Raw genomic sequence first — 22,007 nt, 5'->3', positions numbered from 1 at the left:
CTCAAAACTGTAAAACATACAGACTATACTAACCAGAACTTTACTAATGTCCCTTCAGGGTGAGAGGTCTCACTTCAGTTTCTAGTGAGCAAACACAGAAGAGCATAGGAAACACCACCAGATGATAAAAGTGAAATCTGTTCTTTAAACAATTTCACCAACAAAGCCTAATTTCTTCTAAGTTAGACTGGGCAGTGAGTTCATGAGTATTACATTAGTCTGTAATGAAAACCAGCTTCACACTGCAGCCCATCCTTCACTGCAGATCAGCAAGTTCTCTTTTCCATACCCATTAATTTACTTATTTTCATGAAACCTGCAAGAAGTTCTTTTCAGAACTGTATCCTTCAGTCAAAATTCTTTGAAACTGACCAGCAGACTCCGCAGAGGCCTGAATGTGCAGAGAGCATCCCTACCATCAAGTCATGTTCAGCCTAACAGTCAGACACTTCTACCTACTACTATTGTCCTCTCTTGAAAGTACACTCAGTACTCATTTTTGATTAACCACATCTGAAAGTGGGATACAGAACATAGTGTATATCTCCAAAGTATCATACTGGAAGCTACCCTTTGAGCAATAAAGATTACAGAAACGAAAGCCCACATTATATATAAAACTCACAGGACTAGATATGGTGGAATGAAAATAAATTTAGAATACATCCATTTACAATAATATATAACAGTTTATTAAAATAACGTATATATTTCCAAGATAAATCGTGCAAGTCCAAGAGACTTATTAGGACCGGTAGAACGTTTGTCAGCATCCTATGTTTATAATTGCCCTACAGTATCATTAAAAAGACAAGACACAATGGGCATAAACTGAAACAAAAGCAGTTCTCAGTTAATAAAAGTACAACCTTTTTTACCATGAGAATAGTCAAGATTTCTCAGAGAGGCTGTACTGCACACCACATCCATCCTTGTTGATTCTCAAGGCCCAAATGGTTAAAGCCCTGAGCAACTTGATCTGACCTCACAGCTGACTGCTTTAAGCAGGAGGCTGGACTAGATGATCTCCCAAGGTCCCTTCCAACCTGAATTATCATAGATCCTACTAAGAAAAAACACCCCAGTTCATAACATACTTCTCTTTGATTGCTAAGGCAAAATATTTCAAACTTAAAATATGCTTAGCTAAAACATGAATTCTGGCACTCTTCATTAGTAACAGAGATGCTTTATTATCAGAGTGCTGAAAAAATATAACCTATTAGTGTTCCTTTTCCTACAGTATACAAAAAAGTTAATATAAAACATCTGTTTGACCTCTAAAAAAAACCTGGAGGAGCCAAATGCATAAAAGCAGTATATTTCTGCAGCTGATCTCTAAAGTCTAGACAGCAATTTGCAATCATTCCAGGTGAAAGAAAAATCTATGTGTATTTATTGGTTTAAAACTTTGCATAGAAATCTTATGAAATATCAGTCTGTAGGGGTTTTTACCACTATGCAGCACTCCTGATCAAAAAACCAGCTGTCATACCCCCAGCCGTGACAAAGTCTCCATTTTCCATAGTTACGTTCTAATGCATCTAATGCTTAAAATAAAGTTTTCTCTTTTGTCAGCTAGATCACTTAAGAGATCCACTTAGATGGGCAGCAGCCAAAGAAACACCAGATTTTGTTCAAACGTTTGCAGCCTTCAGCAATGAAGTTGAAACAAGTGACTGGGAGACAGGAAACTATTAAAACATACCCGTTACCACCCAGAAAAATAACATGGTTCCACTAATTCATATGTACCAAAGGTTATATCAGAACGAATCTGTCCTTTTATATTTACTATGATTAAGGAACGCAATTTTTGAAATTTATCACTTTAAAAAGAAATGTGGTAGTCTAATACATTTTTCCAATGCAGACACACATTCTTTCTCAAATTATAAATCAAGTGTGTTACCTGGAGATACCTCCTCTTTCTGTCTCACAGTATGATCCTTCGTGAATTTAACCCTCTGGTGAGCTCTGATGCAGGTCTTGCATAACCATTCTACACATTCCACACAAAACCCATTAGCTTCTGCATTGTCTTCACAGCTTGTGCAGACCTAACGTGAGGAAGAAAAGGTAGCTGTTAAAATAAATGTGGAATATACGTACAAGCTATTGTTCATATACCATCAGTGCACATTTAGAGTTTTCTGAAAACAGTGAAGTGAGAATGGAAAATTGCCTAAGGTACAAGAAGGCTATAAATAACTGCATAAAAGAAACTGAACGTGACTTTTCAAAGAAAGTGGTCATTTTGTCAGTGTTACTCTAAAACTGTTACCTGACATGATAAAAGTCAAACCGTTACTTTCTGCCCAACACTGCATGCTTGGAAGCTATATAATGTTTACTATCTACAATATGCTTTTGTAAAATATTTACTAAAGACAGAAAACTACCAGCACTGCTCTGATTTTAGAAGCCTCCCTCAGTTCACACAGAAGCTTTAATTTTAGCTCCTGTTCACCAGCTCCGTGTTTCTGGAGGAACACACAGTACTGAACAGCTTCTTCTCAAGAACCTCTGTATCACCACTTAAAGGTAACATTCTAGTTAAGCTCATCAGTAAAGCTACCCTGGAACTTTGCGATCAATGTTTAGTAATTTTCAAGCTGTGGCCTGTTAACTCCTGGGGCTCTTTGGACTACACCCAAGAGATCTAGAAAAAAAATAAATAAAGCAAAACAAACGTGACAGCAGACCAAAACCTCTCTGCACAGAGTCAATACACACACAAGAAAAAATTCCTATGGATCCACAATCTGAACAACAGGTTGAAAACTAGGAATGATGAACAACACCACATGTTCAAAACACTACTTTCATTTTTAAATCCTCCTTTACAATGCCTCTGTAGTCATACCTTCAAGGGGGTTTGGGTGGTAAAAATACTGAACAGCCTTACATAGATGTCTGTTTAGGCAACCACCATCCATCGTCAACATTTAGCATTGCTGCAAACAAAAGCCTTAAAATATCTGAAAATTGCTGTATCCTACAGATTATAGTTATAGAATTCTGCTAGCAAGAGCAACAAGGAGAAAATTTTAGATGTTATTTTATTTTTCCGTTTGATTTAAAAAAAATAATCTAACTTTGGTACCCACACAAGATAAATACAGATCAAGTTAAAGAGGAAGCAAATATTTACATCCTATGCAGATAGAGAATATATATGTAGAACTATGGCCCACTTTTCCCTTCCAAAAAAAGAGGAAAATGAGCACAAAACTTGCCTTAGGCCACATAGCAAGTTACTGACAGAACTGGAATTTGGACATAGGAGTTCCAGATTCCCAGTGCTGTGCTTATTCTTCTGGATCACATTACCTCTCAAAGCAAGTATCTTCTGAGAAATGAAGTTACAACACAAGGGTTGTTGACCCCTCTTGTTTGTCACATGCAGTTTGAAGCAGTTCTTTTCACTAAAAGTGACCTGCAAAGGGGAAGAAGTTGGGCTTGTGCCCCTTTTTCTTTTCTTTACGAAAAGGAGGCCTGAAAGTTCTATTCTTAAAAATATTCTTAAATATTTTTTATCTTCTGTTTGGCTTTTCTTTTTCTTTCACCTCTTCTATCAACAATAAAAATTCTAGTCCTATACAGACTAGTTGACTGGGGAGAAATATCCAAGTCCAGACACCATAAAAAGTCAAGAAAATGGAAGTAAAGCAATTAAAGGAAGTGAATTGTAATCAGGAAATTGAATTTTTTTTTACTTGCTTTTAAACCTTCATTTCATTTTGAAAAAAAAAAAGTATTCTTTTGCTAAGCATAGTTTCTTGAAAAAAAAAAATAGAGCAAGCAAGTAGCACTGAAGCATTATGTCAATGTCGTATTTTCTCTGGCAGAAACTATCATGAGAGAAATTCCCTCCCTTCTCCTTTTCCAACTGTCTCCTCCTCAGGTGTGCCAATGCAACTGTCTGCAAGACTGTGGTGTAAAACTGGATTGATTACATCACTGTAATCCAAAGATTAGTTACATCAGCGCTGCTGACTGGGCAGTGAAATACTGCAGGACGAGAAAGAAGTTTGAAAATCAGTCTTGTTGCCAGAGAGGTAAGACTGTGCTACGCTCCCAGATACCCAGAGGTGTTTTCACAACTTAGAGTGGAGAATAAGAGACGAGGTATTTGTTTTTCTAGTGTAAAAAAAACAACAGTGAAGACAAAATAAGCAAAGGAAAACACAACAACAAAAAAGTCTTCCAGGCTTTCTTTAAGTCAAAGAAGCAAAACAAAGACACACACATACACACAAAAAAATAAAAAATTAAAAGGAAAAAGGCATCAACCCAATAAAATAAAAAGTGCCACACAACCACCAGCCTTTCCAGGTCACCTTAGGCAGATAAACATGCCAGGGCATATAAGTAATTTCAAAGGATTTCTGGAATTCATTCCTCCCAGATTCAAAGATCTTAGTCTGTTTTCTTTTTTCAATATGACTTAGGGTTCTTTTTCAGCTGGTTTGACCTGCTAGAGTTGGAATGAGATTAAGATTGTGATTCAATAACCAATAATCAGGTGCTGCCAAGTGAACTGAAACTTCTCCTTTGTAGTCCCAAAAACACATATTCTATCTTTATACTTTCCAAAGCCATCAAGTAGGAGAGAGATAGATCTCTAAAATTTTTCATAGACACCATAACTCATGCTGTCAAAATAGCCATGCCTTCTAGGTAGAAACTAGCTAGATTTGCTTCTACTTAATTCTTGTTTGAAATATGCATTTTCAGAGATAACTTGGATTTTGCTAGAACTCCTAGGTATTAGAGTAAGTCATATAGCTAAAGTACATGGAGGTACAATTACTACAAATATTTGGTGTACTCCTACAAAACCTATTTCAGTCTTTATTTCTGTGACTCACACAGGCAGTGCTTCAGCGATTTCAAAGAAAACTCTCCCTAGTTAACCTGTAAGCCTTTATTCTGGTTAGACAGATATTTATTTTTAATTGAGTTTCCCATGTAATTATATTTAATTCAGTTACTAGTTTTAGTATTTATAACCCCGGGAACTGTTCATTCAGCCTTCATTCAAATTTAATGAAAGCTGAGATTACTCAGCATGTTGCAGGTAAGTACTACTTTTTCTGCTGTGAAAGCTTGTATATTTACTCAGAAACAGATTTATATGCAAGAGTTGAGGTAATAGAACTGTCTTTTCTGCTACTGTAGTAACCAACCACTCTTCCAATTAAATAGAGTATTAAAAAGATTAAATAAGCAAGCAAAGGTTTCTTGAGTTTCAAAGGAAGAGAGCAAATTAGTCCAGAGGAATATTCAGTGAACTAACATTCCAAACTTCACCAGTGTAAATTAGATGCAATGTCTTCCCCTGTTGGATCCAAAAACCAGCAATGTTAATAGTTGTATATCCACCTCTTGGCACATACAAAAGCATAAAAGCCAGCACCTGTCTTTTGGGACATTCACACCTATATGTAACTGTAAATATGAACCACATGCTCATACCTCAAAACGCACGACCCCTGATCAACATCTCCTCCTTTCCCCAACATCTCATCAACAGCTGGCTCTCTTTGAAGCACAACAAAACCATATTGTGACTCTTCTGGAGTCCATCACCCACATCCCTAAACCAGTGGCTTTCAAACACCTTTTGGCCACAGCTACAGCCTCCATAAGCTATTCAGCACACTAGTTGTTCTTTGCAAGAATACATAGTGGCTACTCTGGCACCATACTAAACTAGAGAAACTTTTTGTTCTAAATTGTCCTTATTAATCACTCTATTATGCCAGTCAGACTTGCCGTCTTCGTATCCAGATCTAGTATCAGGCCTTTTGTTACTACATTCCCAATATCTCACATAAAGTCCAACTGTTCTTCGTTCCTACTACAACATTTAATACTCTCAGGTCAGTAAAGATGCTGGTAAAGATACAGCAAGTGTTCTTACTATCAAAAATATTTTTATGCATGTTCTTTTTTGGACACAGAAGCTATGAGAATAAGGACCTAGACTAAAATGCACTACTGGCTCAATATGCTGCAGCAACATCAACGTTATCACTACGATCTTCTGTTCTGCATCCATCTCAAACTTCTCATTTTTACTTTCATGGCTTTGCATGCACATTAAACAATTTTCTTCTGTTAAGTTCCTAAATTTTCCTCTCTTGTCTACCCTTTAGTCTTATTCAAATTCAGCATTTGCTTCAGTAATGTCTTGGGTTTGAAACTCCTTTCTGCTCACTCTTATGAATTAAGTATAATTAATTTTTATTTGCAAAGTTCTCTTTAGCATCCAATAATTTTTGCAAGTCTTCCAATAAATCATAATGTGAAAAAAATTATAAAGAATCTGCTCTTTTGAAGTATTTATGTCCTAGCTGCCCACAACCTACAATCATTACTTATAGGAAGACCACAACTGCATTTCCCATTAGTCTCTTTCTCTTCTGGAAAGCTTCCTACACTAATAGCTAGCGCAAATTCTTTAATGTTCTCTTTAATGCTAGCTAGGAAAGCCCTTGTGGAACATATACTAGGGAGTTTTATGCTTTCTTTATGCTTACCTTTTTGCTCCTGAAGTTTTCAGTAGTCATTGCTAGAAAGCACAGCTAAGTAAGATACTGAACTGCCAAAATAAGACTCGAATAAGGTAAGCAGGAGTTTAGACAGATGGATGGCACTTTAATGGGTCCCAGTTATACTTCTCAGGCCACAATGCCAGGCTCCATGATACGTCATTCACTTGTAAAGTTTTAATTCAGTATGCTAAAAATTATAATAGCATTATTACCATTTTACATCTGAAACAATCAAACATTGAGTTTTTTGAGTCTCTCGAACTGAAAAAACCCAGTCCTTCCTGACAACAAACATATACAGGCTAGTCATAGATATGGACTAAGCCACAACATCACTTGCACAGAACCCATGGCTTGCTGCTAAGTCTAATTTCTAAAACATTCTGCAAAAGCTGCCAGACTATCAAAGCCAAACTAACCATCTCAGTAGAAAATTTCTACAAAACAGCCAAAGTTCTTGACAGAATCTGGATGATCTCTGATCCAGTATTTCCTGCAAACCTCAGTGTCTTTTCTACTTTAATTCCTCTGATCTGTTGCCCATCTTGCTACTGGCAATTTTTCTTTCTTTACTCTTCAAAGACAAAACAAAACAGGCCAATTAGATGCATGTATCATCCTTAAACCTCATAATATCCCCCCTTGAACAGGACACTGATCTGTTTAACTTATTAAGTTTGCTGTTCCACAACAGACAGCTTTACAGAATGGTATAACTTTTTTTTTTTTTTTTATGGTCCAATGTCAAACTACAAAGGAATGTCCAAAAAGCTTCACTATCATACCAAAATAAATCTGTTCAAACAAAACTGAACTGCATAGCATTCATTTCCATGAGGTAAGATACACGCTCACTTCAGGCATCTAACAAAACATATAGTTCCATTTAAAAAAAAAAAAGAAAGCCAGCAGAAAAGCACGTGAATGTACTACTTTGCCGGTTCAGCAATGTCTGCTGGTCTGCCATCAACTGCTGCAGAATGTAGCCCGAGTTCAGCCAGGGAACCTAGCTGAAGAACCGATGTGCTTTCTGACTGCAAGCCTGCTGGTTTTTCTTAGGGAGAGAGAGAAACAAATATGGAATAGAAAGTAAGATGGATGTCTGAGACGGGAACTTAAGGAAACACAAAATGCTTTGAAGAACGTTCCTGACATTTGCTCACACCACTCAACAGTGGATGACTCCAAACCAGCTGCTGAAATACATGGAATTTCCCTGTATCTCTCTCCAGCAGATCAGGACTCTAGTAGTAAACAAAAAAGACACCTTCCTCAATTCCAAGGAAGCACCTGACTTATCCTGGCATCACAGAGTTTGGTGGATATTCCAACTTTTGATAGCCTATAACCCATTGAAGTACACTCAATTTGACATGATTATGGTGAACCTCAATAATATAAAGGTCCCTTCCTGAATTTTCAGTTCCTTACCCAAGTCTCAAAGGCCTCAATTCCCCACTTTCACAGAAAGCAGAAAAAATGTGGGAGGAAGCAAAAAAAAAATAAATACTTTGTCACTAAACCCAGGAAAAATAATTCTACTTCTATCATGACTCACCAAAGCAGTATCTTAGAGGACTTTCATATATCTAAGCAGAGGTTATGGCACAGGCCCCTAGAGAAATTCTGGACTGCTTCTACATAGCAAAGTTACTTGTTATCTTGTTTCTCTTCCTAATTTTAAAGTCACTAAAAAGTTTATGATCAAATTTTCTATGCAACAGGGACTATTCACTTAATCTTACTAGCAGAGTATTGAGAGACTTTGTGTAAATCTCACAACCATCTCCAAAACTCAGATGTTTCCCTGCAACACCAAGGGGGAAAAGACCAAACAAACAAACAAAAAAAAAAAAAAAAACAACCCACACAAACACAAAAACCCCAAACTTCAAACTGTCCCACATTAAGAGAACACTGCTTATACTTCCAGAGACTCCCAACTAAATTTCGGTTTCTGGTAAGGTCTATAATTTCTCAGAAATCCAGTTGCAAAATCCCTTATAAGCTAAACATGGTTTAGTGGTTTTTAAGACATAACTTAATTCCCCCTTCCCAGAGATGATGACAACATATGTCTTTAATAGTCATTGAGCTGATATCACAAACCTGAGTGGGTACCTTAATCTGTTCTGGAGAGACATATCCATTCATATATGTAAACACAAATTTCAGCTAAGCTTTGAAACAAGCAGACTACACAATAAAAGACCTCTAAGAAGCTGCCCCAAAACAAATGGATCAAAAGCCAATGACACAGGTCCCTAAAAGAGGAAACTGAAAAAAAAAAATGTATTTTCAAAATAAAAAGAGACCACCATTCAAATGTTAACGGACAAGTTCAAATGCAAGCCACATTGGCAGCAACCTTTTCGTACTGTTATTATGAAGAATGCAGGAACATATAAAGAGGCTGAATTATTCACAGTAAGTTCCTGGAGTTTAATACAAAGTTTATTAGTAAAGAGATACCTGAGATACTCTCTTACCAGCTAAAAATGAAGACATGCAATATTCTGATACCAGACTCTGCTAAACTGTGGTCCTACGCAGCTGTGATTATTCATCTGGTACTGTTTCCACACTAGTACTTTCCTCCTGAAAAACCATCATAAGGAAAAAACTCCAGTATTTCTATTCTTCCAGATAAGCAGGTTTTGGTTTATGAAGTGGCTATTACTTGATTGCAAAAGGAAGAAGAGGCAGCCTACAGAAAAAAAAAACAAACAAGAAACTCCTACAATATACTGTCTTCCCCAACTAGAAGTTTGAGCCTCTTGCTTAGTAACTGCTCTCCAGCTATTAAGTGCCATGTTTTGTCAGTGCTGAGATAAGAAAAATAAAGTTAACTAGAGGATTCTGTTTTACACTGAGATCTTTTGACAGTGTTGTTCAGGTCTCTGCTTAAAAAGAGTGCTTCAAGTGCCCTGTCCAAAGTATAGAAATTCCCATTCCAACACCTATTCCTTACCTTTATCTTTTGCTATCACAATGCAATTTTATATCAACATTTTAAATAGTTCAGAATAAGATAACATCATCTTCACATGAATTTTCATTGGTTGAAACTGATTTTCTACAGTAGCTACCCCATGTGATGACTAAGTACTTGGGAGTCTTTTTCTGCATATGAACAGCGAAAAGGCTACACAGCAGGAAGCCAAGGATATGCATACTCATCCAAAAGGTGTTAACTTGATTACATGTTAATGCACTTACCTGATTTGATTTCTCTACCGTGCTACTGGGAACCTCTGTGGTATCCTTCACAAAAAAGTTATCTATGATGTGTCTCTCTGCACATTCCTGACCACAAATTGGACAGCGGATAACACCGACTGGGAGGGGAAAGAAAAAATAAAATATATATATCAAACAACATCAAAAACAGCTTGCAAGGATAAGTACTTTGAAAGGATGTTTTAATACTGTCCTGTCAATAAGGTGTGAGAAAAAAGAAGCTAATTCTCATTTATCACTGAAGTAACCTTTACCTGTTATTCCCTGATTATGTACTCCTTCAAACAAGCTCAAGCACCTTTTGTTTCAATCCTATGAAGGATTTGCCTTCATCTTACAGAAAATTAATTCCTTTTCTTTAAAGGGAATGTATTCCCATTGACAATTTGTTGCTATAGAATGGATTAAAGTAAACATTTATTAGTGTTGGGATTAATTAGTGACATTGAGTGGTATTATACACACACGCATACACACCAGCAGTGTGACATGACTCACTTCCAACTATGTAATACAAGAAGCTGAAATGTAATAAATTCAAAATCAGTGAGGTAAGTTGTACAGAGGATGAACGGACCTGTATTAACATCATGACTGCCTTCACACTAAGCAAGGGAAAGCAAGCAAGAAAGACAGGAATAAATAAGCAAGGTCCCCTCCTTCCTGTCCTCTGCAAGACACACTGGGGAACAATCCTAAGACAATAGCATACTTAGACTGCAGGTTGAAGAAAGTGCCGAGAACCAATAACACAAAGGTTTAAAAAATTAATAGTTTTCTCAAAAGAATAAAAAGACAAAGACAAGTTCAAAACTTGGGGCTCAACAGTGAGCATATTAGACTGAAATAGAAAATATCTATATAAATATCATAAAGTAGCCACCTTTCCTAGCTGCAGAAAACGGTATGCCTTATTAGCACTGATATTTGTCTATCATGCAAGAAAAATCTCTGACACGCTAGGCATTAACATTTTGCTTTAAAAGAAAATTATCACAATCATTACCACTGAAAACAGAAAGGAACTGAAACTAAGTAGGGCTGAAATAATCACTTAGGACGTGGAAGTCATCCTGCAAAGCCTACAGTAGCATGGTCACATGAGTCCCCACTGAGATAGATTCTAGACCTACCGCTGGAATTTTAGAGGAGGCATGATTTTAGGGCCTTAAAAAAGATCAGAGGCACCATTTAATCCAATGAATATAACACCAGTATATAATTCAGCACTTGCATATTTAACTAAACCAGTGTGGGCTTAATTCTGTTCCTGTTTCACTTTTACAATAAAGTGTAGAAGCACAGAAACTATTAAATATTTCACTTTCTGCAGAAGAACTTAATTCCTTACTGTAAGTGCTTCATATAAGATTTAGATAATTCTTTCATAATTTTCTTCCAATACATGCTAGAGAATTAACTGGCCAACACACTACAAAGCAGCTCTTCATTCTGGAAATTTAGCCAGCAGTTTTCCATTTGTGTGGAAGGCATTTCACTTTTATGTGAAAGGCTATGATATTTGGCTTGGTTTTATTACAATTGCCATTTTGCTAGTCTGCACATCAATACATACTTGTGCAGTTTCCTTTGATATACAAATTCCATATTTTGGCTAAAAATCTTGTAACATTTTTTTATATCATTGTCATGAAGGATAATGAAGAAATCCAATCCTCGTACATCAGGTAGTTAATAGAACTCCCATGTACTGAATTTCTCCTTTTATTAAGCAAATCAATTTACAATTGTCAAGCTACATACTTACTAAAAAAGACTATTTTTTACATTTTTCAACAGCGTCAATATCAAGCCACCTTCTGTTCCCCCACCGCTTGTTCTTGACCCCAACAAAGTACAGTGCACTGGGCCAGCACGAGTGACTGAGTTGGTCTTTGCCTGTTTTGGGGAGCCCAGTACAGACAGAGGATGAGACTGGCAAACTGATTCAGGTGTGGATGTATTTCTCCTGCTCTCTCAAGCTTCACCTGCAGCCCCCAATCTGCTTCCCTGACCAAATGCACTACTGCTTACACTGAAGCAACACGACAAGTAACATGAGAAGCAGCACGATGGGAAGGGGCCAACCCCATCACTGAAGATTAAACATGGAACCACTCAAACAGATCAGTTTTATTAGTCTGAGTTTACAAACAGCTTGAACTGAAAACACAGACCCAGAATTCAGAGCTTCCTCTGCAAAGAGAAGCAGAAGAGGAAGAACAATGAGTATTTCAAAATTAAGTGGAAAACAGATAAATACAAAAACAAGGTATTCACAGTTTAAAAGAGAACACTGATTATCTTCAAGTAAAGACACGTGCTCTAACTAAGCAAAGCTCACAGACAAACATCTCTGTTCCTACATTAGCATTTCTACTGACATCAGGCTCAACTGTCATAATTAAGTACTAAAGTTTTATTTAGAAATAGTAATTTTCAAGTAATTCTTACTTTGCAATACTAGTAACAGAATGCAGCTTTTTGTATAACATGATAAAACTATACACAGGCCACAAAAAGTTTTCAGCCATTCATCCAATACAAATTAGACAATTGTCAACTATTGCAGATCTGATGGGATTTAAGTCAGTTCGTGTTAATTATGTTGCTTATAGCCTAAAATGCATCAGCACAACCCTACAAGCACACACCTGTAAACACCAGACTGCAGAGAGTTATAAACAAGAAATATTGGGTGCAGAAAAGTTACTGGATTTATTCAGCATCTGTTTCTGAAGATGACACAAAACATTTAATTTTTGTCACGTGCCAAGTCTTCTTTTAGAATAAGACCTGGTCCAGTAACATGGTGCATTGGGTTTACATGTCCAGCTTTTAGTAACGAGGGACAAGGGGGAAGCTGCAGGGGTGTCCTCTGTGAGAAGGCACCAGGAGCTGCCCCCAAGTCAGAGCCGACTCCAGCCAGCTCCAAGATGGAATCAGCTTGTTGAATTCTGGCCAAAGCTGAATTCATCAGTGATGCTGCCTGGACCTATGTGTGCATGTTTAAGAGAGGGTAAAAAAATGTTGTGGACCAGCAGGTGAGAGAGAGTAAGAAAAATGTGGAAGAAACAGCCCAGGTCAGTGAAGGAGGGAGAGGAGGTACCCCAGGTGCCGGAGCAGTGATTCCCCAGCAGCCCATGAAGAAGGCCATGACAAAAGAGATTGTACCCCCACAGCCAGTGGAAGATCTCATCAGTGCAGATACCCACGCTGCAGCCTGTGGATATGCCTTGAAGGAAGCTGCAGTCAGTGGAAAGCCCATGCCAGAACAAGTTCCTGGCAGGAGCTACAAGCCACAGAGGGGTACCTACATAGGAGCAGGTTTTTTGGCAGAAACTGTGGCCAGTAGGGGAACCATACTGGAGCAGCCTGTTCCTGAAGGACTGTACACCATGGAGAAGATCCACACTGGAGAAAGTCTTGAAGGACTGTATCCCATGGGAAGGGCCCTACACTGGAGCAGGGAACAAGTAGATGGAGGATGAAACAGCAGAAAGGAACTGGTATGAACTGACTACAACTCCCATTCCACATCCTTGCTCAAGTAGGGGAGGAGGCAAAGCCAGGAATGAAGTTGAAGAGGGATACGAGGCGGAAAGTTTATTTTTATTTTTGTGTTTCTATCTTACCCTCCAACATTATTGAACTCCCTCATGTTGAAACTGTTTTGCCCATGATGGTAACTGATAAATAATTTCCTTGTCTTTATCTGTCCTGTTGAGAGGCAAGAGGGAGAGAGCAGCTTGGTGGGCGTCTGGCAGCCAGCCAAGGTTAGCTGACCACACACTGGCCCTCAAGTAGTCCTCAATGGTCCTGGACAGAACTTAACGGCCTTGGGTTGTTGGGTTTTTTTGCTTGGGTATTTTGTTTGTCAGTTTGGGGCATTTGTTTTGCTTTTTTTAAGACTAAATGCTTTACACTAGAATTCTATCTTGATAAGATAAATGAAATACATCTGAAAGATACTGATTTGTATATAACTTTGCAGGTTTTATGTGGAGAAGATAGTGCCCTGTCATGTTGCAACCTTAAAGAGATGCAGAGAATATATAACTTCATGCCAATTACAGCATCTGTACCACTTTGGAGGTCTAATCCAGTTTAGAATATTGCTAGCTATACAGATCTCATGCTTCTTCCTTTTCCCAAGTAAAAAACACTTGGAAGAGTACTGAGAGAGTGTCGTTGTCTTCAAACTAGTCTGCTGGATGACACCATATACTACAGTATCTTAACAGAAATTTTATTTAAAAGAGTAAAACTCCAGTAGATGCATGCCAGTCTTCTGGTACCAACAATAAAAAAATGAAAAGTGTACAATAAATAACAGTATATTAATTACTTCAGTTTTAATAGATAATTCCTATCTCGAATCATATTATTTACAATATTTTGTATGTACAGTGATGATTTGATAAAGGAATCACATAGTCTGAAACCCTTTTTTCTTCATCCAGTTTTCCAGTACAAAGGCTTAACTCAGACCAAGGACAAGTATCCCCTCCTAGGTCCTATGGCAGTAACAAAACACAACACTGCACAGAAGGATTACTGCTCCCCCCAGCCTCCTAACAGACCTAAAAGAGGAGTTTGCCTTCTTTTGGTGAATAAAGAGGCAGGCTGGTTTAAAGCCATAACTAACCAATAATATCAAGACAGATGGCTGAAGCAAACATAGGAGCACACATACAAGCTTTTTGCTAACACCACTGGTGCTGTAGCAATTAACTAACTTTTTTTGAACAACCAAAAAGACAACAGTATTTTGTAAGACATTTTTGCTTATATTTCAGTGTTACAGTAACATGCAGGATGAAGGAATTCAATACAAAGGCAAGTTAACATAGCCCCAGCATTTTCTTACTACTTTCCATGTATGTATTCACTTCTATGAGGAAAAAAGGTGTACCAATGAACATTAACATTTAATTATTTTAAACTGTTCCTTAAGCATGCAGAGAATGCAATTCGTAAATTAACCTCTGAATTAATTAACATTTCCTCCATCTAGTCCCTCTGCAAGATACTTTCCTAGTGTTATAATGAATCAAACTGGGGTTTTTTTTTAAGTGTTAAGGTTTGGAAGCGATCTTGCAATACCTTTCTAACCATGCTTAATCTTATTGCCAATACTACCTTCCTCTTGTTTCAAGACACCCGCTTCCTGAATTGTGATGCAATTTACTTCACTGCTTTCAAGGCTGAGAACCTTAGGTATTATACTATGGTCTGTTTTAGAAGATTCAGATTCTGAGTAGCAAGATGTTAAAAGCCATTCAGTTGATTTCCTTATAGAAACTGGTAGAGAAAATAATGCATCCTTTGATGAAACTAAAGAGAAGCATACTATGTCAACAAAACTACATTATCACTTTAAAGGGGAAAGAAAAAAAATCCCCCTGCTTTGCTGTTCATTCTCCCCTTTCCCCCAAATACCAACAGTTGGGATTTTTTTTAAGAAATGAGGCCAAAGAGAAGATCCAGAAAGCTGCAGCACAGAACGTTAAAACCCCACACCCTGTGGAATAATACAATGAAATTTCAATGCTTAAAATTATTTCTGTAATTGATATTTGCTATACAAAATATATATATTTCAAGTACATTACCAAGTCAGCCCAAAACTAGTATTTTAACAAAAGACAAAAAAAGACTATATTTAATCAAACATTGTCAGAGCAATTATAATGCAGCAGCATCAGAAACAACATCAGATTCAGATTAGCATTTTGGTGAACACTGTTCAGGTTAAGTACATTCCTGGATGCTGAGGCTGTTTATCCCAATTAAACAAGGGGTAAGGAAGACCTCTAATTCCACATTAATGTTCTTTGCACAACTAATTCTTGACCCAATCAGCTCTAAAGAGGTTTGAGATAATTGTGTCTGAATTGAACAATATAGTCAGGAGGCTTCTAAGACCAAGTTATTTTTTAGCAAACAGCAATTTTCCTTCCTGAAGCTTCTCTGCAAGAAGTCTTGCTATGATAGCAACCTGCCAGACATAAAGAGTTGACGCTTGGTATTTTTAATGTCATTTCCTTTCAGATGTTGCAGTACACTCTGGAGACACAGGGAATATTTGAGAAAACCAGATCTAGTATTACTTACAAGAGGAAACAAGTTGAGATCAAGCTACTTTTCCTACTCCTCCTAGTGTGTGGGGGATGGGGAATTGGGCAACCTTATATTTTCCTAAAATTGCCTGAAGTAGCATCACCTGCTATCGTATACATCCTGCAGTTTAAAGGAAACAAACACCAGAGGATCCAGCAGGGACTCCAACACACTTAGAGCAGCTATAGGAGTAGTTAACCTGGGACCTTCAGCCAGATGTCCCGTTTTTCACAGGACTTACCCTTCCCCAATTGCCTGTTTGTTTCAAACCCTGTTTCCCTTTCAACCTTTTGTCAAGCTTCAGTAGTTGCCAGCTGATTTGCCGTCCTTCCTATCAATTTAGAATATTTACTCCTACAGAACCTCGTTTTCTCTAGTGGTAGGAAGGTTTTCTGGTTCTGTCATCCGTATTATTCACATCAAATGCAATCAACTTCTTCCAGCCCTGTAATGCCTGTCACAATGGGGCAAATGCAGGGCGAGGAAGAAAACCCCACAGGATTCATTTGCAAAATAATTGAAAATTTCAGTATGTTAGGGCCTGAAGCACGGCAAGGTTTAGTGGATACAAACCAAAAAAAAGAAAAAAAATCTGAGAAGTAGGGAGCACAAAAAAAACCCCAACACCCTATGTATTTTTAGAAGTAGCTAAGGTTCCTCTAAAGCCTTATCACTTATTGAATCTTCAAAAGGGCAAAACTGCAAGGGATAAGATAACACGCATTAGAACGATTTTCTCTGAGAACAGATCCATTTTACATGGACTGAAATTTTCACATATAAGAGTCCTAACAAGAATTGCATAGTTTTCTCTCTTTTAATAACCAATTGTTACATAAATATCTTCATTCAAAGGTATAAACCAAAGAAATCCATTGTCTATCAAGAAGGAAGAGAGGCTTGAAACTGTTTCTCCTCCTGTCTCTGCATACTCAAGCAATCTGAGGGAGAACCTAAGTCTAGGTGGGCAGTCCATGGAGTTTTGACAACAGTATTTCCAATGTGTCCATTTGTGTCTGATATAAAATCACTGCAGTAAGTATGCTTTTAAAAATCTTACTTGTTTGTTCTTTCTCAGATGAACGAAGTTCTCAAGTGTCAGGGTTTATTTTTGTCAAAATAGTCCCATAAGATTTATTACTTTTTTTAATGGAGCATGCATTTCCAGAGTCTCCAGCAGGCAGGCGAAAACATATTACTTAACCTGGGAGAAGTTCCATACTCACCATCATGATTATCATGGGGATGGTAAGTGATAAGATCCTACATTTTCATCTACTCCTTTGTGCCAGGATAGTTGTTCATGCAGCTGTATAGTGAGCTGGATTAAAAGCACATGGCTCTCAAGTAGGAGTAGAGGGGGAAGACCTCCACCCTTTTTAGAAGCAGCTCTCATTCATATAAAAATTAAGCAGCTGTGGACCCTTACATTCAGACCTTGCTTGAACCAGGCCCATAACAATGCTGGCTCCCCCTCCCATTCATTTCTAACCCATGCTAACACAAAGATTTATGCTGCCATGCAATGAGCCAAAATAGGGAATATGACAAGGATTAAATGGAGAAAAGAATTAGTTTCCACCTTAACAGTTCTCACTGGCTACAGGCTCACAATGCATGTGTCTCTTCAAAGAACACTAGCCTGCATTTTAGATGTGTAGGGGGAACCAGGGCGCATTCTTATTCTTCCTCACAAGTTACATGCTGCATCCACAGCAGTGCTGTCTCAAGCCATTCAGACCAGTGGATTTACAGCATATACTGTATTATTTCCAGCTCAGTTCTCAATATCCTGGGAGTACATTCCAGACTACTGAAGCATCCCAAGACAATAGGAGGTGACTGCTCTGGTCTGCCCCAGTTTCAGCTCATTTGTGTCTTCACTGTAGCAAACAGGTTTCAGAGCCAATTTCATAAAGCCACTGAATAATCATCTCTAGGTCCAAAAGGGCTGTTTTGTTTGTAGATGCAAAGTGCTTTACTAAAAATGGAGAGCTTAAGGGTTCCCTTTCCTCAGTACAGACTGGTCAAAAACCCACTAGTTTAGTGAAAAACAGCTCTCTTTAATAAATAGAGTCCTTGGAAGCAACTAATTTTACCTAAAATGACACAGTCATTACAGAATAAATTAATTAGGCTTTCATAATGCAATTTTCCTTGGTTTTACAGAAGTCTTGTTTGAAATTTTAACTATACAGATTTCAGAACAGAAAATACTAACAGCAAGTCACACAAACAGTTAATTCTTTTTTAAAAATGGACAGGCTAGTTAACATTAATAGAAGGTATGTCAGAGACTGAAGACAGTACCAGCAATAAGATTTTTTGCATAACTACACAGAAAATTAGGGCATTTCGATTGTGACCTACAATCTTTTCTCCTCCCGATGTGTATATAGACACCATTAATACATGCAAGGTTTTTCATTAACATGCATGGGGTTGACGGTAAACTGGCTATATTTACACAGGTCATGTTTTTCCTATTAAAAACAAACACTTAGAAAACATAATTCAAGAGGCAAGATCCTGTACAATAATGTCTGAATCAATTTTAAAAATAATTACTGCTTTCCTCTTGTTTCTCATTAAGCCAATACTGGTGCTGCAAAATTGGCAACTTCTTCAAACCAGTTTGTTCCAGAAAAAGCTGCTCCTATCTAGTTCTGACAGCCTGCTGCTGCTAGTGGAGGGGAGATAGGTTAAACCAACAAGCAAGCACATCTCAAAAGGAAACTGGCACCTACTGCCAAAATGTAAGCATTCAAAGCCACCAGCAATCTAGCTGCTAAGTTTATTAAAATCTGAATGCTTTGTTTACCACCCTTTAAAATGTAAATAGATGAAAACCAGACAAAGACTACTAGATATAATCCCCCCTCTGGAAGAGTGTTACAGGCCAGTTTTTATGCTGCAGTGCATTGACTTTCTTGGAAAGCACTGCAGAGCTGAATTAAAATATTTCAGCTGTTCTGTGAAATGGTTCATTGTTTTTGCTGTATGTGCCCAGTCTTCAAACATTTCAGGTACTGCCTATTAGACTTCATGAACTGTAAGTTTCACAAGGGCTGACTCTCCAGCCACTTCTGAATACCTCAAGAAATTCTGAAAGGAGAGTTTATGTTCACGTCCAAGACTGTCCAACGCATTTCCTTCAACAACACAATTTTAAGTCTCATAATGGTAACAAAGGGGAAACACTGTTATTGTGGGATAGACAATATTTAAGTACAAGATGAAGAACAAAAAACCTCACTCCCTTGCAATGAACATGCTTAAGCAATGATGCAGAAGCTGTCAACAATTATGCCAATTGTCACTGCTGTGATAAGCATTTCTTTCATCAAAATTAAAATACATTCTTTCAAGTATTTCCAACTTATATGTAATCAAGCATACAAGATGCAAGGATTTTTAAGATTCAGTGATATTCTTGCATCGTTTTCCCTAAGCAGCCAAATATTTAATTTTCAATTGCTAGCATTTTGAAAGTAGGTTTAATGCTGTCTAGATTCATACATTCTACCAAAACACTATTTCGCAGACACTCAAGGATCCTGCCAACAGTGCTCAAGTCCATTGTATCCATGTGCTTCTGGAACAAGGAAATTAATACTCTTCTCCCTGAATAGCAGCACGTTAGCATGAATACCTTTCTCTCTGAATAACAGCATTTTAGCATGTTGTAATTACTCTTTCAAAAAACAAAAACAAAAACAAAACCAACCAAAAAAACACCAGGGTAAAAAATGTCTGTTGCCAGAATCTCTGCTGCCAGAATCTCTAAGGAGGTGAACCCTGTGCCTTACAGTTGTGAGCATGACACAGACAGCAGTCATACCTTTATAGCAAGAAATTTCATACTCTAGTTTTCATCTTTTGGACTTCTCACCTGCTATCAGCTGACAGTTCAGTAGCTGCAGTACAATGCATTTATTATTAGAAAAGATAAGTTATAGAAAAGTAGGTAAGGAGATCATCATTGGGGCAGTTGGAGCCAGTCACAAGCCAAAGAGCCAAGCCTTTCTGGAAGACACTGAAGGAGCTAGTTCTTTTTAAACCTGTGTTGAAAAGATGAAAAACATACTCCAGCACGTGACACTCTTCACTGTTTCACCCACTTCCTCCACTTAGCCCTAGACACCATCATGTTCCATCAACACTGAGCAGATGTGAAGGTAAAAAAAGCCTTGCAAAATAACTTTAAGAATCTGGACCACATTAAGAGAATCAAGTTGGAAGCTGTAGTGGGAACAACAGTAGGTAACAGGTTAATCAGAGTATTTCAGGAAAACTCATCCAAAACAGGAATGCTTATGCAATTCAAGGCCTTCAGCAAAGCTCATGTTACACCCTCTCTCGAAGTGCTCAAAAACACCCTTGCAATCTGTTCTTTTACAAGTCTCCTCCCATTCTCAATATGATCACCACTCAATAACTGAAAACTACCTCTCAGAACATGGGAAACTAGCCTCTTGGCCCTCATTTTTCAAGCCACTAGCCTCAGGCAAGCAATTCAAGTGCCTAAACAGACATACCTAATTTGAAGAGGATACCCTGCTTGGCTTCCAGCTACTATTCCAGAAGGAAATAGATCTCCTGTGGTTTGTGCAGTCCATCTGCCAGGCCTTTTTTTAATATCACAGGCATCACAGAAATTCAGAAGTAGCAGAAGATACTCCAGTTTGGACAGCTGAATCTTAACTTACCTGTCTACTCTATTCCACATATCTTTGCTATTGTATTTTCCACCAGGAATTTGAAATCACAACCAAGGAACACAGAAGACCTCTTATGCAGTACCCAAACAAACTGCAGTCTGCAGCTCCAGAAGTGAGTTAAAATCATGTAAGTGTCCATATTCAGAGTCATCAATTTGATCACTGCAGTATTTGCTGCACCCATCTGTATTCTGCTATATAGATACCTATTTTGATGTTCTCCTCAAGGACAGACTTAGAGTTCAGAAGTCATCGATACCTCTATTATGTTTCCTTCAAACTATCTCAAAATATAGCTTACAGTGATGCACCAAACAAGTATGATGGAAGACTCCATCAACTTTATCCATAAATTATATATGCAAGGAATGGATGTTCAAGAGTACATAGAAATAATATGCTAATGTAGAATAATAGATTCTGCCTTTAAGTAATTGTGTTTGTTGAGGGGGTGGAGAGAAGAAAGAGAAAGGGCAATCTGATAAAAAAATAGATTTTTGGCTAATTAGTATCTCTTCAATATATTCTTCAATGACAATATTATAATAGCACATTTACCATACAAGTACAATGCCCAGGACTTAGATCCCCAACAGTAAAAAAGATAAATTGAATGTCTTCATCAATAAATTCTGAATGTTTATGAAGGTACATTTCTAATCTGTGCTGAAATCAAGTCTATATGTAACAAACACTTTCGTTATTAACCTGGAAATATTTTAAGGATTTCTCAATTTTATTTTTTTAAAGCTTGCTGTTGACAGGGACCGAGACAATGAAGGACACAGGATTTAATGAAAATTCCCAGTCTGATATATGAGTCAAGTAGCACCTTTTTTTTTGTATTATTTCCTGTAGTTTCCATCAGATAGGTCTGAGTGCTCTGCAAGTCATTATTATTGGAATAAAAAAAGCAAAGATTTAAGCCATTTGAATTTTTTGAGCAAAACAACCCCAAGATTCCCAAATCAAGTCTACTCTGACTACTTTTTTTATGTTCAAAAGCTGTTTAATGCTAAAGCTTGTCACGTGAATTTTTGCAGCTATGAAAGAGTAACTCTTAATGGCAGCAGAAAAATAATACTGATCTATTATAATGAAGTGAGTCCCTAAAGTTAAACTTGGCATTTGAAAGATGGATAAAGTTTCCTTGCAGTGTTGCCAAATTTTAATATCTTTAGTGGGATTCATCTTAGTGTTCATTTACATGAAGTTCCATTCATAGTCAATACAATCCTAGGTAATATAGTTAGGTCATGAGTCATCTCATCCTAAAAGTAGATGTCTACACCTGGTCAGATGAATCATACTGGAGAGAAATGTATGTTTTTAAGTACAGTAATACTCTTTGCCACTATTG

At 37.5% G+C, this 22,007-nt stretch overlaps 1 protein-coding gene across 1 annotated transcript in view; it reads right to left on the bottom strand.

Annotated features, from left to right (window-relative positions):
* Window positions 1–22,007, bottom strand: part of TRIM24 (tripartite motif containing 24) — a 64,795-nt gene that overhangs the window by 30,657 nt on the left and 12,131 nt on the right. Inside the window, exons 2-3 of the mRNA XM_055711025.1 lie at window positions 9,783–9,901; window positions 1,913–2,060 (exon numbers count right to left, since the gene is read on the bottom strand). Of these exons, the coding sequence (XP_055567000.1) occupies window positions 1,913–2,060; window positions 9,783–9,901 (267 nt within the window). The remainder of the gene's footprint in view (window positions 1–1,912; window positions 2,061–9,782; window positions 9,902–22,007) is intronic.

Source organism: Falco cherrug, chromosome 5 (genome assembly GCF_023634085.1).
Source record: "Falco cherrug isolate bFalChe1 chromosome 5, bFalChe1.pri, whole genome shotgun sequence".
NCBI lineage: Eukaryota > Metazoa > Chordata > Aves > Falconiformes > Falconidae > Falco > Falco cherrug.
The sequence above is the reverse complement of the archived record's forward strand: the minus strand, read 5'-3'. Positions and strand labels throughout refer to the sequence as shown.